Below are 16,758 nucleotides of genomic sequence, written 5' to 3'. Positions count from 1 at the left end.
TTTTAGGGCAGGATTTTCAAAGAAATGTGAAGGAATTAGGTGACACAACTTCCAGTGAAGTTTAGGTGTTTAACTCACTTCAACTGCTTTGAAATATCACCCTAAGTAACCCTCCAAAGTTTCTGGAAAATTCAAGCATGGAATACAGTGCTCCTAACCCCTAAAGTCCCTTTTAAAAATCTCAATCTTATTTTACAACTGCAAAGATCAAAATTAGCTGATTGGGGAGAGGTGCCAGTCTTCCAGAATCTCCTGCTGTAGGTCACTGATAGAGATCTGTTAATTTTACAGTCTGAAGTCTTGCAAAAGCCAGAAACTTACTGACAGCCCTTCTCGGGGCCTCTTTGACCTCTTTGTTCCTCAGACTGTAGATGAGGGGGTTGACCGTGGGGGCAGGACAGAGTAGAAGACAGAGAATATCTTGTGTAAGTCCTTTGAACGGTGGGCAGTTGGAACCATGTAGCCAATAATCAGAGTCCCATAAAATGTTGTGACAGTGACAATGTGAGAGGAGCAGGTAGAAAATGCCTTTTGACTCCCAGTGGTGGAAGGAATTCTCAGGATGGTGTTGAAGATGCAAACGTAGGACGCCAATGTGAATAGAAATGGGACCAGTGACCCGACAGAGGAGAGCGTGAAAATCGTGAGTTCTAGAAGCTGGGTATCACTAAAGGACAGTTTTATGGTGGGTAAGGAATCATAAAAGAAATGGTCAATTTCATTGGAGTCACAAAACTTTATTTTAGTCATTAAAATGATTACTATGATGCTGCCCAGAAAGCCACTTGTCCAGGAACAAGCCGCTAGCTGGAAACAAATACTGCCGTTCATCAGAGTGGCATAACGGAGTGGATTGCAGATTGTTAGATACCGATCATAAGACATCACTGCTAGCAGATAGTATTCTGTGGCTGCTAGGATACCAAAACAATAAAATTGTGTGATGCAGCCACTAACAGAAATGGTTCTGTCCCCCGTGAGGAGACTGGCCAGCACACTGGGCAGGATGGTGGAGGTATAACAGGTCTCCAAGCAGGACAAGTTCCCCAGGAAGAAGTACATGGGGGTGTGAAGGTGCTGATCAGCCACATCTAGCACAACAATGAGGATGTTCCCGGCCATGGTCACCATGTAGATTGCTAGAAACAGCAGACAGAGAAGAATCTGAAGTTCAGGGAGATTCCCAAATCCCAGGAGTACAAATTTCTCCATGGACCTTTGATTTCTACAGTCAGCATTTGCCATGGGATGTACCTAGGAATGAAGCAAATTCATTAATATATTTTAAAGATAAACTCAACTATATGCTTTTCACCAAATTTCATCTGAAATCTATAAATCCAAAACTTTTTTTAAAATCAGAACACGTTTTGGTTTTGAGCAGCTTTTGGCTGAAAATATTTAGTGCTTTGAGAAATATGTTTGCATTCAGTTCCTCAAAAAACAAAACACCCACCTCCACCAAAAAACAATTTTCAGGTTGTGACTTTTTCAGTGAAAAGTCAACATTTTCCATGGGGTTATACCAGTCAGCTCTGTGTTTTTGGGAAACCAGGATGTAGTATGTAGCCTGTCTGACTCATGAAAGACACCCCCCACCACCACCAGTCTCTTGTTGAACCAAAATCGATCAGAGAAAAGGTTTGCAGAGAGCAATGAAGGCTGGATGGGAGACAAACCTAGACCCCTCCTGACAAGGGTGAAAAGATTAAGACATCTCCATTTGTATACAGAATGGAAAACAGAGACAACTCCCCTAGCCTCATCTGCATGAAAGATGGGACAGGGAGACATTTCAATTTGCATACAGAATGGAAAACAGAGAACCGCACTGAACTCTGGGATCAGAAAAATTGGGATGCACTGCATCATGGGACTCTCTGCTCCAGATGTTAATGAACCGACACCTGCACACACCCAGCTCAGCAATTATCAGACCAATTCTAGTAATAAATCCTTGACTGATATCCAAAATACTAAAGCAGCCTAATTGCATTGTAAGCTCCCTGGAAGAAAACACCACCCATAGCCAAGACTGATCAGCTTCTATTATCTAGCCTAAAGAAAACCCTTAAGTCATCAGTTTACCCATAAACAAATCTAGTGTTCTCCCTTGAATCATTGTATTTTCTCTACTAAAACCCCTACCTATGCCCAAGTAAGTGTTCTGATGCTTAGATCCAAACTATGCATCAGTTCCATGGGACTCCATCTTCTCCTGACTGATCGTGCTGGGGGCACTGCCTGTCTCCAGTACTCAGGACCCAGAGCTACCACCATCACCTGGGAATCCTGACCAGTTCAAACCTCATGGAATGGGTGAGATCACCCTCTTTCTCTCTGGTTTCAGAGTAGCAGCCATGCTAGTCTATATTCGCAAAAAGAAAAGGAGTACTTGTGGCACCTTAGAGACTAACAAATTTATTTGAGCATAAGCTTTCGTGAGCTACAGCTCACATCACTGGATGCATTCAGTGGAAAATACAGTGGGGAGATTTATATACATAGAGAACATGAAACAATGGGTGTTACCATACACACTGTAACGAGGGTGATCACTTAAGGTGAGCTACTACCAGCAGAAGAGGGAGGGGGGGAAACCCTTTTGTAGTGATAATCAAGGTGGGCCATTTCCAGCAGCTGACAAGAACGTCTGAGGAACAGTGTGTGGGGGGGGGGAATAAACATGGGGAAATAGTTTTACTTTCTGTAATGACCCATCCACTCCCAGTCTCTATTCAAGCTGAAGTTAATTGTATCCAGTTTGCAATTTAATTCCAATTCAGCAGTCTCTCCTTGGAGTCTGTTTTTGAAGTTTTTTTGTTGAAGAATTGCAACTTTTAGGTCTGTAATCGAGTGACCAGAGAGACTGAAGTGTTCTCCGACTGGTTTTTGAATGTTATAATTCTTGACATCTGATTTGTGTCCATTTATTCTTTTACGTAGAGACTGTCCAGTTTGACCAATGTACATGGCAGAGGGGCATTGCTGGCACATGATGGCATCTATCACATTGGTAGATGTGCAGGTGAATGAACCTCTGATAGTGTGGCTGATGTTATTAGGCCCTATGATGGTGTCCCCTGAATAGATCTGTGGACACAGTTGGCAACGGGCTTTGTTGCAAGGATAGGTTCCTGGGTTAGTGGTTCTGTTGTGTGGTGTGTGGTTGCTGGTGAGTATTTGCTTCAGGTTGGGGGGCTGTCTGCAAGCAAGGACTGGCCTGGCTCCCAAGATCTGTGAGAGTGATGGGTCGTCCTTCAGGATTGGTTGTAGATCCTTGCTGATGCGTTGGAGAGGTTTTAGTTGGGGGCTGAAGGTGATGGCTTGTGGTGTTCTGTTCTTTTGTTTGTTGGGCCTGTCCTGTAGTCGGTGACTTCTGGGTACACTTCTGGCTCTGTCAATCTGTTTCTTCACTTCAGCAGGTGGGTATTGTAGTTGTAAGAATGCTTGATAGAGATCATGTAGGTGTTTGTCTCTGTCTGAGGGGTTGGAGCAAATGCGGTTGTATCGTAGAGCTTGGCTGTAGACAATGGATCATGTGGTGTGGTCTGGATGAAAGCTGGAGGCATGTAGGTAGGAATAGCGGTCAGTAGGTTTCCGGTATAAGGTAGTGTTTATGTGACCATCGCTTATTAGCACTGTAGTATCCAGGAAGTGGATCTCTTGTGTGGACTGGTCCAGGCTGAGGTTGATGGTGGGATGGAAATTGTTGAAATCATGGTGGAATTCCTCAAGGGCTTCTTTTGCATGGGTCCAGATGATGAAGATGTCATCAATGTAGCGCAAGTAGAGTAGGGGCATTAGGGGATGAGAGCTGAGGAAGCATTGTTCTAAGTCAGCCATAAAAATGTTGGCATACTGTGGGGCCATGCGGGTACCCATAGCAGTGCTGCTGATTTGAAGGTATACATTGTCCCCAAATGTGAAATAGTTATGGGTGAGGACAAAGTCACAAAGTTCAGCCACCAAGTTTGCTGTGACATTATTGGGGATACTGTTCCTGACGGTTTGTAGTCCATCTTTGTGTGGAATGTAGATGTGGAGGGCTTCTACATCCATAGTGGCCAGGATGAAGTTTTCAGGAAGATCACCAATGGATTGTAGTTTCCTCAGGAAGTCAATGGTGTCTCGAAGACAGCTGGGAGTGCTAGTAGCATAGGGCCTGAGGAGGGAGTCTACATAGCCAGACAATCCTGCTGTCAGGGTGCCAATGCCTGAGATGATGGGGCATCTTAAGTGATCACTCTCGTTACAGTGTGTATGGTAACACCCATTGTTTCATATTCTCTATGTATATAAATCTCCCCACTGTATTTTCCACTGAATGCATCCGATGAAGTGAGCTGTAGATCATGAAAGCTTATGCTCAAATAAAATTGTTAGTCTCTAAGGTGCCACAAGTACTCTTTCTCTCTGTTTTCCTTTCTACCTCAGGTATTAACCTTTAATAATGTATGTTATGTTGGTTTAGCCCTCCTTGTGTAGTTATCACTATTGTTCAATAAATAACTTTTATGGTAAAGCTGGTTGCTTCTCTCTCTCTCTCTGAACTTTACTCTTTTGTGTTTTTATCTTCCCACATTTACTCTGAGAATACAGACTAACACGGCTGCTCCTCTGAAATCTGTCATGCAAGGCACTGAATTTAGCCGTATGGAGTGGAAATCTATCAACTTCATGAGAAAACTCGTACAGAAACTACAATCCATCGGTGATCTTCCTGAAAACACCATCCTGAAAGCCGCAGACAGAGATGGTGCTTATTTCAGTGGTTTCTTAAGAGTGAACCAAAATTGCCAAGACTATGATAGGGAACAAGACATTGATTGATTGCCTTTCAGATTCAAAAACACAGCTCAGGGTATCACGTTTTAGTGTAACCTAAATGAGTTAGCTCAGTGTCACCAAATTCTCACAAAAGCCACAAATCGATTGAGAGATTTCCTCAAAGCCTCCTTGACCTCTTTGTTTCTCAGGCTGTAGATGAGGGGGTTGAGCATTGGAGTCAGGACTGTGTAGAAGACAGCGAACACTTTGTTCAGGTTTCTCAGTGTATGTGTTTTTGGTACGACATACACCATGATTAGGGTCCCGTAGAAGGTTGTAACTACAATCAGGTGAGAGGAGCAGGTGGAAAATGCCCTTTGCTTCCCAGTAGTGGATGGGATTCTTACGACAGTGGCTATGATACAGATATAGGATGTCAGAGTTAATAGAAATGGGGGAAAGATATCTATGGAAGCAAAACAGAAAGCAACAAGTTCTATCAAGTAGGTATCACTGCAGGACAGTTGGACCACTGGGGTAAAGTCACAGAAGAAATGGTCAATTTTACTGGGGCCACAAAAAGTTAATTGTGACATCAAACATATTAATATGGTGACAACCACAAAGGCAATGATGCAAGATCCTGCTGCTAACTGGAGGCAAAACTTGCCATTCATAACAGTTCCATAATGCAGTGGTTTACATATAGCTAAATACCGATCATAAGACATCACAGATAAGAGGTAACATTCTGTAGCTGCCAGGCCACCAAAGAAATAATACTGTACAAAACAACCACTAACAGAAATGGTTCTGTCCCCAGTCAGGAGACTGGCCAGCACCCTGGGCAGAATGTTGGAGGTGTAGCAGGTCTCCAAGCAGGACAAAATCCCCAGGAAGAAGTACATGGGGGTGTGAAGGCACTGATTAACCATAACTAATGCTGCAATGAGGATGTTCCCAGCCAGGGTCACAATGTAGATCAGTAGAAAGAGCAGGAAGAGAAAGCTCTTCAGTTCAGAGAGTTTTCCAAATCCCAGGAGGATGAATTCCTTGACAGCCGTTTTGTTTCCTAGTTCTGTGTCTGCCATGGGTTCTACCTTGAAAGAGAAAACAAACTGAACTGGCAGTTGAAGAACATCAGGGTACTTTTCAATGTACTGTTTCTATTTCATTGCACAAATGCTGAGTCCTCTACTTCCCCTTCTGGTGATGTGTCCATATCGCTGGTGCATCTCTGACCTTCTGTTTTGGATCATGCACATTCTAGTTTCCCACCTTCTCCAAGAGATCAACAAATTCTCTACCAATCCATACCCCTGACAGAACTCTGAAAGTTTAATTTTATAAATCCTCAGTGGTACCCTAAACTCCAAATATTTTACAGCAGAAATAATTTCCTAGGCTGAGGCTTCACTACTTATCATGTTTTTTTTCTTGTTTCATAAGATAAACATTTACCATTATGAACTAATAACCCCTAATGTCACCCATTCTTTAAAGGAGGGTCAGACACAATTCTTCTAAGAGTTGTCCTCTCAATCCTGATTTCTTTCTTTATCTCCCTATCTCTCCCTTTTAATATATTTGTTTTTCTCGTCACCATTTTTGAAGTGTTGAACATCATTATACTTAGGCATTATAAAATGGAACACACTGAAGAAGATCAGAGGAGTGTTTTGTTCAGTGTCCCATCCCTCACAATGTCAACAGACATTTTCTCCCAAGGAAATGCTGATTTTTAGTTGAAAAAAAAAGTTAAAACCTCAAAACATTTTTAAAAAAATATTTGTCAGTTATTTTTGCTTTGGCCACTGAATTGACTGAAAATTACTGAACATTTTTCAACACCAAAAAAACATTTCCTGTTTTTGCCTGAAAGTGTTCTCTCTTATTTTGTATTCTTGGCATTTCATGTAAAAATGAAAGAATTTTGCAGGAAAGCAGAGCCTTTTGGTGAAAGCCCTTGTTTTATCAAAATCTCAATTTTACAGAAAACTTTGGATGGAAAGTTTTGGACCAGTCTTAATATCAACACAAGACTTGGATTTTGATTTGAATAATCAGAATATGTCCAGGTACATTACATAATCTATAGTTTCATAAACAAAATAAATACCTTTGTTTCAGGGCATAAAGCAATGAATATCTGTCTGGGATAATAAAGAAATGTGTTATATAATTCCTTTGCTTCCTCAGAAGCATTTGATACTGACCACTGTCAAATAGAGGCTATTGATTATATGGACCACTGAACTCCTCCATTCTGGATCCATTCCTATATTCCTGTCCAACTATAGGATCTTCCTCTTACTATGGTGGGAGAATTTTAGGATTTTGATTTGGTTGTGTCTCCATACCGTGGTCAAGAAGGGACCATAGATTTTGGATGTTCTGCCTGAAATATGTTCAAGGCATCCGGTTTTCAGAAAGTGCATCTTTGAGTTGTCTCAGTTCAGCCTTCTTAATATTTAGGTACCACAAAATGGTTAGACAATTTTGAAATTCTTGGCCACTGCCCTGAGAATAACTCCATTACTTCCAGTGTGAATGCAAGGAGAAATTAGTCACCCCTGATTCACACTGATTTAAATGAGAGAACCTATTGTATTGATTTAAATGGGATTACACCAAGTCTGCGATTATAGCTAGAGTTTTCAGCTCAATGTTCTGGATTAAAAAAAAATATTTGGACTCTGCAGTAAGTCTATAGTGACGACAGAAAGAGAGAGAAAAAGGGGGAGGAGAAAGGTATATGGAAATGGTTAGATAGATAGATAGATAGATAGATAGATAGATAGATAGATAGATAGATAGATGAGGTGTATGGGGAAAGAAAGAAAGACCTATCCCCATACACATTTATCTATCTATCTATCTATCTATCTCTGAACTCTTCTCTATTTTTTCAGACCTTCTTGAATTGTGTATGTTCTTTTAATTCTGTTTCATATAATAATGGAATTACTCCTCATTTTAATCTGGTCTATGGAATTATTCAGATCAGTCAATTATTCACATTCATCAACATTCCCAGTGATTCCGGAGAAGAAGAAGCATGATAAGACATAGTTTTGACACAGCACATTGAATATTCCTAGCCCGTTAAAGACCATTCTTCCCCACCACCACGGTGAGGTGGCCGGAGTACGGTGCAGAGAAGCTCATGTTTGCCACTTCAAAATCCCATGATTTAATTGAAACAGAAATGGTGGAAATGTTTTACCTTTAAATCTGTTCTAAGTGAGGCGGATTTTCAGATACTGCCCCTTTTCCCAGTGATTCAGAGACCAGGATACTGGTTCTGCAGTTTATCTTCTACCATCATCTGCTTCACGTTCTTTAACAGTGCCAGGAAAGAGATCTACTCCGAGTGTTCTATATGGTGCTATTTGCCTTGTGCCCAGTTCCTACAAGAGAGACCCTCTCAAGATTTCACTTTTATCCTTTCTGTGGGAAGGCGACATCTCCCTTGATGCTAACATTGATTAATGAGAAGGAAAACTCAATAACATGCTAGCACTGTCGACGGTACAAACACCAGAGTGAATGGAGGCAAATTTCTATCCTCCAAGGAAATGGCCTTCCTTACTACATGCAGGTGATGAGGTCACTGGTCACCTCCAATTATGGTGCCACAGTCCAAGAAGAGATGCTTACAAGAAACCTATTGCAGATTTTCCCACCCAATCGCTGTTTAGGAGACTCTTTAAAAAAAAAGAGTGGAGTCCCTCACCCATGTCTTCAGGGTGGCCAGAGAAAGGGAGGGTGTGACACCTGTTCATGTACTCAGTGTACAGTTCATGGTTGGGATTTTCCGAGATGCCGCTGACTTTCAAGTGGACCTGTGCTCTTAAATCATGTAGACACTCGTGAAAAGCCTAGCCTCAGGTCCCAGACTGCTATGGAGACACAAATGTCTACACACACACATCTTAGTGACTTCACATTTTTCGTTATCTAGGCTCTAATATGCCCATCAATGTGGCATCAGGGAGTGTCACACACATTCATGGATTTATTCTCCCAGCATCCAAGTGCATCATTATGCACAAGGGAAACTGAGGCAAGGGGAGATTCAACAGCATCTCCAAGACACACAGTGAATGTGTGAGAGAGCCAAGTAGAGTCTTAGACTCACAGACTTTGAGGACAGAAGAGATCATCATGATCATCTAGTCTGACCTCCTGCACATCACAGACCAGAGATGCTCAGCAGCCCGCTCCTGTAAGAGGCCCATAACCTCTGGCTAAGTTACTAAAGTCTTCAAATCATGATTTAAAGATTTCAAGTTACACAGAATCCACCATTTACTCCAGTTAAAACCAGCAAGTGACTGACAAAAAGTCAGAGTAGATGATCACAACCGTCCTTTCTAGCCCCGGAATCTATACATTTATAAGTATCAGAGGGGTGGGCTGTGTTAGTCTGGATCTGTAAAAGCAGCAAAGAGTCCTGTGACACCTTATAGACTAACAGATGTATTGGAGCATAAGCTTTCGTGGGTGAATACCCACTTCATCGGTAAATTTATAAATTTATAAATTGGTAATTTATAAATCTGTAAGTTATTGGCCTCAACACAGGGGTAACTGGGTGAAATTTAGTGGCCTGTTATTTACCGGTTCTTTAGAAAGTCTTCCTAGTTTCTTTGGAAATCTCAGTCACAATGGGTCTATCTATAAACTGCTGGAAAGAATTTCCTCTACCAGAAGGCTTTGATTCAAATGAAAAGTAGCATATATAGAGACTAAGTAAGCCAGTGTTGAATCAGGCCCACAATGTTGAAATATGCCTTAAAAGAAAGAGTCCAGAGTTTCTGTGAATCAGTGCATCTCCACTGACCAGCTCAGTAAATCTAGGGTAATCAGAGACTCTGAAAAGTCCAGATAGGAGGGAGTGGGAAACATAGATGGCTGGTCACGTTCTTTGGCCTGTGTCATGAAGACTAGATCAGAGTCCCTTCTGACCTTAAAATATGACTCAAAGACCAAAAAAATATTGACCCAAACTTTTATGCAGTTGCCCTGTTTTATTATTAGATTTGCAAAGAGAAGCATGATGTAATTCCACAGGCATCTACAACAGTTAACATTGCATTTGAATTCAGATTTATTTTTCTCACTCATGCAATCATTGTTTCCCCCTTCCTTCTCCCCTCTCCCCAAATTATCCTCCATCACCTGGAAAAGAAAAATATCAGCCAAAGCATACCATACGAATACTGCTCCCTAAAGGCAGCAGCAGCAAGTATCAGTCCTAAAATTCAGTGAAATCCGTGTCTGCCAAAGTTTTAGGGCAGGATTTTCAAAGAAATGTGAAGGAATTAGGTGACTCCCAACTTCCAATTTAGGTGATTAAATCCCTTTGGTGATTAACTCCAATGTAGGTGTTTAACTCCCTTCAACTCCTTTGAGATATCACCCTAAGTAACCCTCCAAAAGTTTCTGGAAAATCAAAGCATGGAATACAGTGCTCCTAACCCCTAAAGTCCCTTTTAAAAATCTCAATCTTATTTTACAACTGCAAAGATCAAAATTAGCTGATTGGGGAGAGGTGCCAGTCTTCCAGAATCTCCTGCTCTGGTCACTGACAGAGATCTGTTAATTTTACAGTCTGAAGTCTTGCAAAAGCCAGAAACTTACTGACAGCCCTTCTCGGGGCCTCTTTGACCTCTTTGTTCCTCAGACTGTAGATGAGGGGGTTGACCATGTGGGTCAGGACTGTTTAGAAGACAGAAAATACCTTGTATAAGTCCTTTGAATGGTGGGCAATTGGAACCATGCAGCCAATAATCAGAGTCCCATAAAATGTTGTGACAGTGACAATGTGAGAGGAGCAGGTAGAAAATGCCTTTTGCCTCCCGGTGGTGGAAGGAATTCTCAGGATGGTGTTGATGATGCAAACGTAGGATGCCAATGTGAATAGAAATGGGACTAGTCACCTGACGCAGGAGACCATGAAAATGGTGAGTTCTAGAAACTGGGGAACAGTAGAGGATAGTCTTATGATGGGTGTGGAATCACAAAAGAAATAGTCAATTTCATTGGAGCCACAAAACTTTATTTTAGTCATTAAAATGATTACTGTGGTACTGCTCAGAAAGCCACTTGTCCAGGAACAAGCCGCTAGCTGGAAACAAACACTGCCGTTCATCAGAGTGGCATAACAGAGTGGATTGCAGATCACTAGATACCAATCGTAAGACATCACTGCTAGCAGATAGTATTCTGTGGCTGCTAGGATACCAAAACAATAAAATTGTGTCATGCAGCCACTAACAGAAATGGTTCTGTCCCCCGTGAGGAGACTGGCCAGCACCCAGGGCAGGATGCTGGAGGTGTAGCAGATCTCCAAGCAGGACAAGTTCCCCAGGAGGAAGTACATAGGGGTGTGAAGGCGCTGATCAGCCACATCTAGCACAACAATGAGGATATTTCCAGCCATGGTCACCATGTAGATCACTAGAAACAGGAAGCAGAGAAGAATCTGAAGTTCAGGGAGATTCCCAAATCCCAGGAGGACAAATTCCTCAATGGACGTTTGATTTCTACAGTTAGCATTTGCCCTGGGATGTATCTAGGGGAAATGAAGCAAACTTGTTAATATATTTTAAAGATAAACTCAACTTTTAAGTCAATTCATTGTCGAACTAGATGAAAACTAACAAACTCTGCAATATAAGTTGAATATCGCAGTGAACTGAAATGTCATCAGTTTAATTGCAGAAATGTTCAAAAATCTATGCCCTCTCTTCATAGAATCCCCATCATTAGAGATGGTTAAGAAAAGGTTAGACAAATAGCTCTCAGGGATGGTCCAGGTTTCCTTGGTTTCCAGGTGGTCTGGACTTGAAAACTTCTTGAGCTCCCTTCCAGCCCTACAATTCTATAATTTTCTGTTACTTGATCAAGCCTCCAGGAAATTGTCCAGGTTGCTTGGTATCAGGACTACTGTGATATGTTATTTAAGATGTGAGTACCTATCTTCTTCACTAACAGAGCAAAGAAAAACTGTGTGTCTCTGGAAACGCCACTACACTTCAAAAAATCAGAAAACGGCTTCATTTCCCTTTGGATTAGGACTGATTAAGATTTTGTAATGGAATACTGGGGTTTGGAGTAACTGAAAGTCTTCATGGAAAGTATATGATTTTCACCAAATTTCGTCTGAAATCTGTAAACCCCAAACTTTTTTTTTTTTTTAAATATGAACATGTTTCAATTTTGAGCAGCCTTTGGCTGAAAATATTTAGTACATTGACAAATAGGTTTGCATTCAGTTGCTGAAAATCCCAGAACATCCACTCTCCACCAAAGAAACAATTTTCAGGTTTTGGCTTTTTCAATGAAAAATGAAAAAATTTCCATGGGGATGGAGGATTAAACCCATCCAATGGGAGTCCTGATATATTAGAGAACAAAGGGGCTGCTAAAATGAGATTACACTTCTGATGCCAGGAATTAATATCACAGCACAGCCCAAGTAAAATAAAATAAAATACAGTCTAATCTGGTTCGCTGATGTTTCACTTTTTAACCTGACAAGGAAGTGTTCTTCAAATGCAGGGTTTCCACAGGATACATCACTATCAAAGGCACAGCTGGAATTGCAGAAAATATTATAACAGATCATACAAATGTTCTGTTCTTTCTAAAATTCAGCCACAGAATTAGCTCTGATGGGGATACCTGATGTGAACACCATGAAACACAAAGATATGTTTGGTTGCACTGGTGGGAAAAATATTGTTGTTTATTTTATTCATTGTCCAGATCATCTTGTGTTTACAAAAATTTCTTAAAGCAGCTGATCTCTCTCTCTCTCTCTCTCTCTCTCTCTCAGTTTCAATATGCACAACATTTTATTAGCCCAGCACAAATGCATATTAGTAAAAATAATATCAATGGCATCTAATTTGCTTTCAAGACTGAAATTGTATCAGTCTAAAATAATATTTTGACAGACCTTCCAGTCAAAACATCCAGACGGAAAGCACTGAATTCTATATAGGTATATGAGCCTTGCTCTCTCCTTCCTTTGCAAAGGGATTTAAAAGTTGTGGGGGGAAATTCCAGACTGGATGTTTCTATTCTCCAGCAGCAATGGTAATATTTTTGCATCTACTTTACACTCAAATTTTTAAATAGCCCAATGGACTTAGGAACCTTAGTACTATTGACTGTCAATAAGACTTAGGCGAAGGGCCAGAGTTTTAAAGGTATTGAGGTATTATAAAGGTATTTTAAATCAATAGATGTTAGGGATATAGGTGCTTTTGAAAACCACACTAGGCACCCTACATACCCTTAAAATGTGTGTCTGAGTGCCTAGGTGACTTTTGAAAATGGGATTTAGAATGTTAAGCTGCTTAGGGGTGCTTTTGAAAATTTTACCCCTAATTCCCATTTAATTTCTGTAGCAGTAGCGAGCCTAAATTCTTTAGGGCCCCATTTGAGAATCCCATGTTACGGCTTATAATGAAATTTCCTCTGCATCTTAATAATTATAAATGATTCCGTAACGAGCAATCACTAATAAGATAAATAAAAAGCCCCTGAACATTTAAACTAAAAGCCTAGAGATAAAACTAGTAAAGTTTCTCTTAAAAAACAAAACTCTAGAAGCCTATAGAATTCAATAGAGAAAAAAATAATTGCTTTAAAGTTTTTAAACCAACCTAAACAATATAAAATCTTTGCTAGGCTGGTTTAAAAATTACTCAGAGAAGTTATCATTGTCTATTCAGTGTCTTTAGCATTATCCCGTTAGGAGAAGAAAATAAGATAATTAGCATAAAGTACATAGATCCTGATTTAAAAAAAAAATCATGATTACATTCAAGACACAAGTTACTATGGACTTGACTTTAATCATGTTCTGAAGTCCTGTTGGAGTTAATGGGTGAAATCTTAGCAAAACTCCTCTTGATTTAAATAGTCACTGAATTTGCTTAGAAAGGACTTAAAGCACATATTTAAAGTTAAGCACATCCTTAAAGTCTATCCTGAGTTGGAGCCATAAAACATTCCTTTTTCCCTCAAAATGATTTATTAAAATCAACAATTAATTCATTTTCTCAGCAATCATATATGACAGGCATTTTACTGTAGCAAGCACTGGATGAAAAATGTTGAAAGGGAAACATCAAAATTGTCCATGAAAATATGGAATTTTGGAAAACTGGATAACCAAAATGTTTTCATTTTTTGGTATTCAGTGAAAGAATGAAAGAAAACCCCAAACTTAAACACACTGAAAAATACTTTTTGTTAAATAAATTTGGGGGGAAAATTTAAAAAAAAAACAATTTTAGTGAAATTTTCATTTTTGAAAAAAAGTAATTTGAAATGAAACAAATGTTGAGCAAGGATATAATGTATTCAAAACACTGAGTGAAGGCCATGTAAAAGTGGTGATATTTTATTTTGGTTTATTTTATCATATTATGTATACACATTATTATACATTAATTTTTATTTTATATCAATTATTTTTATTTAAAAAGTTAAACTGACATATATACACACATAGCAAAGTTCTGATTTCAGTTAACAAAAAATAGCCATTTTTAAAGGTATTAACGTGCATAGGGGGATTTTCAGAAACACCCTAAGGCACCAAAAACTAAAGAAAAACTAGAGAATGCTGTTGAAAAATCCAACTAGGCTCCCGATACCTTTTTAAAATCACTCCCAAAATGACCTCAAAAGTAATCACATCGGTTTCCATCTCCAAATCTGATGAACAGACATTAACAGACATTAAACTTTAGAAAATGACAGAGGAAGTTTTCCACCTCTAAGATGAGGCACCAGTCGGGGGATGAAGGGGGCAGCTTGAATTGCAGACATCAACCTTTGGACTCTGGATTCTTGCATCAGGATATGGTCCAACAAGACTATTTTCTATCCTGATTCCTTTAACCTACCTAACTCAGAATCTATATATGGAAGGAGACCCTACCCATAATGCCTGGTTTTACTGCCTTAATTGTATCATTTTGTCCTGCATCCATTCCCACACAATGTTAATGTCTCTTTGGATGCATTGTTCATCCCCCATACGAGAAGGGTAGCAAGTACCATTGGCCCGCGATGGGCACTTGAGATGAGAGGGAAGGGAAAGGGACTAGCTCATTTATGATCCCAGACGGAATAAACACCCGTGTTCCTTCCATGTGACGAAACTGCTGCTACTTCCCTCCGTGGTCGTTCCACCCCCCATGGAGCAGCAACCGACAACGCCAACACATGTCGCCCTCAGAGGAAAACTAGACACCTATTCTGAATCTCAAAGGAAAAGAAATGAAGAGAGGTAAATAAATAAATAAATAAAAAAGATGTGAACTTTGAAACTGAAATGTGGTGGGTGAGAGACCATGGGACCTGACCCGTGCGCCCAATCACAGCTGAGGAGCTTCTCAGCAGTCCGTCCCCACCCTGCCCCCCGCCCCCGCACTGTGTGTGTGTGGACAGTTTTAACAATCCCCCCCCCCACCCCTATCGGGTACGAGTTGGGGTAGACCCAGTCAGTCCTTTCCAGATGCCTGACTGGGCCTTGTTCACCTGCTGAGGGTGAGACTGATCACCAGGTTTAGGTTCAGGAAGGAATTTTCCAGAGGCCAGACTTTCTCAGGACCCCCTGCTGTTATCATATGGGCATGTCTCAGCTGCTCCTCCTATATGGGGGATGTATGATCGCTATAAGGGTGACCAGATAGCAAGTGTGAAAAATCGGGAGGGGTGGGGGTAATAAGAGCCTCTATATAAGAAAAAGACACAAAAATCGGGCCTGTCCCTATAAAATCAGGCCATCTGGTCAACCCCAATCATCACAGGGGCAAGGGCTTCTTCAGCAAACCCCCCTCTCTCTGTGCCCCATGCGGACGGGGCTGGACAGCAGTCTCACTCCGGCCATGCGGCCACCCCAGTCTGGGAGTGAGGGGCGGCGCCCACCCGTGGCTTCTGGACCCACAGACAAAGCTCGGGGGGAACCAGTCCCATTTATACTTGCTGGACACAAGGCTCTTGCTCTTGTTGTACAGGAGGCTATATGCGACCCCCCTGTTATACACTGAGCAATGAGGGCTCCCCTCCGTGTGGGCAGAGGCGAGACCCTGCGCTCCAGGGACGAGGTAGCTGGTGTACAGACCCCGCCGGAGCGGGGCGTGTCGGCAGGCGCCACTCTGCCTTGGACGGGGGTCATCTCCGCTTGAGCAAGCGAGACTCCCCGCAACCTCCAGGCACCTCTTCCGTCAGTGGACGGTGACCCTGACTCCGGGAGAGACCCCCGGGAGAGCGAGAGAGAGACGGGGTGTCCCTCGGCTGGGCCCCCTGGGGCGAGATTCAGCCCAGCCGCAGCGGGGTACACAAGGTAATAGGTGGAGAGGGGAGGGAGGGAGCGAGCCAGGCTGGAGGGCCTCCGGGCTCCGCTCCCCTCTCTGCACCTGCCTGAGTCCCCCCACTCAGGGCTTTTCCCAGCGTGTACCCAGCTCACACAACCTTGTGTCACGGCTCCGGGCCAAGCCTTCGGAATGAGCCAAGTGAAAAGGGCAACGCGGCCCCTGGCCGGGCTGGGCGGGGAATCGCCCCGCCCTCCTGGAACTGCCTCCGGGGACGCCGCGCGGATCGCAGCTCATGGAGACTTCCAGAGCCGGGCCCCGTTGCGCTCGCAGCAGGAAGGGGACAGAAACACCTGCCTTTAACGTTCCGTTTCATCTGATTGGTGACCACAGAGACTGAAACACCATCGCCACACGGGGCTGGTTACCGGAGGGCCTCTGACACCGACGCTATGCTCGCACTTCCGTCCGCAAAACCTGGCTACGGGAGCGCTCCGCTCAGCGGCGGGCTCCGCTACGCTGCTGTCAACTCGTCAGTGCGGACACGGCCTCAGGTTTGTTTCAGAGAGACAAGGCGGGTCCGGGCATATCTGTTACTGGTCCCACTGCCCTTGGTGAGAGAGACAAACTTCCAGCTTACACA

At 42.2% G+C, this 16,758-nt stretch overlaps 2 protein-coding genes and 1 pseudogene across 3 annotated transcripts; all 3 read right to left on the bottom strand.

Annotated features, from left to right (window-relative positions):
* Positions 1 to 284: 284 nt before the first annotated feature.
* On the bottom strand, positions 285 to 1,245 carry LOC140897378 (olfactory receptor 5V1). The gene has a single exon (XM_073309944.1). It carries the CDS (start codon positions 1,243 to 1,245, stop codon positions 361 to 363), a length of 885 nt encoding a protein of 294 aa, XP_073166045.1. The 3' UTR covers positions 285 to 360.
* A 3,659-nt stretch (positions 1,246 to 4,904) lies between these two features.
* LOC140896743 (olfactory receptor 6N1) lies at positions 4,905 to 5,861 on the bottom strand. The gene has a single exon (XM_073308791.1). It carries the CDS (start codon positions 5,859 to 5,861, stop codon positions 4,905 to 4,907), a length of 957 nt encoding a protein of 318 aa, XP_073164892.1.
* Positions 5,862 to 9,833: 3,972 nt separating this feature from the next.
* On the bottom strand, positions 9,834 to 16,758 carry LOC140896629 (olfactory receptor 11L1-like; annotated as a pseudogene). The gene is made up of 2 exons (XR_013634512.1): positions 16,473 to 16,758; positions 9,834 to 11,350 (listed from the first exon to the last, which is right to left on the bottom strand). The product of XR_013634512.1 is annotated as an olfactory receptor 11L1-like (transcript).

The sequence above is a fragment of the Lepidochelys kempii genome, chromosome 13 (genome assembly GCF_965140285.1).
Source record: "Lepidochelys kempii isolate rLepKem1 chromosome 13, rLepKem1.hap1, whole genome shotgun sequence".
Taxonomy (NCBI): Eukaryota; Metazoa; Chordata; order Testudines; family Cheloniidae; genus Lepidochelys; species Lepidochelys kempii.
This window is presented reverse-complemented; position numbering and strand designations above follow the sequence as displayed.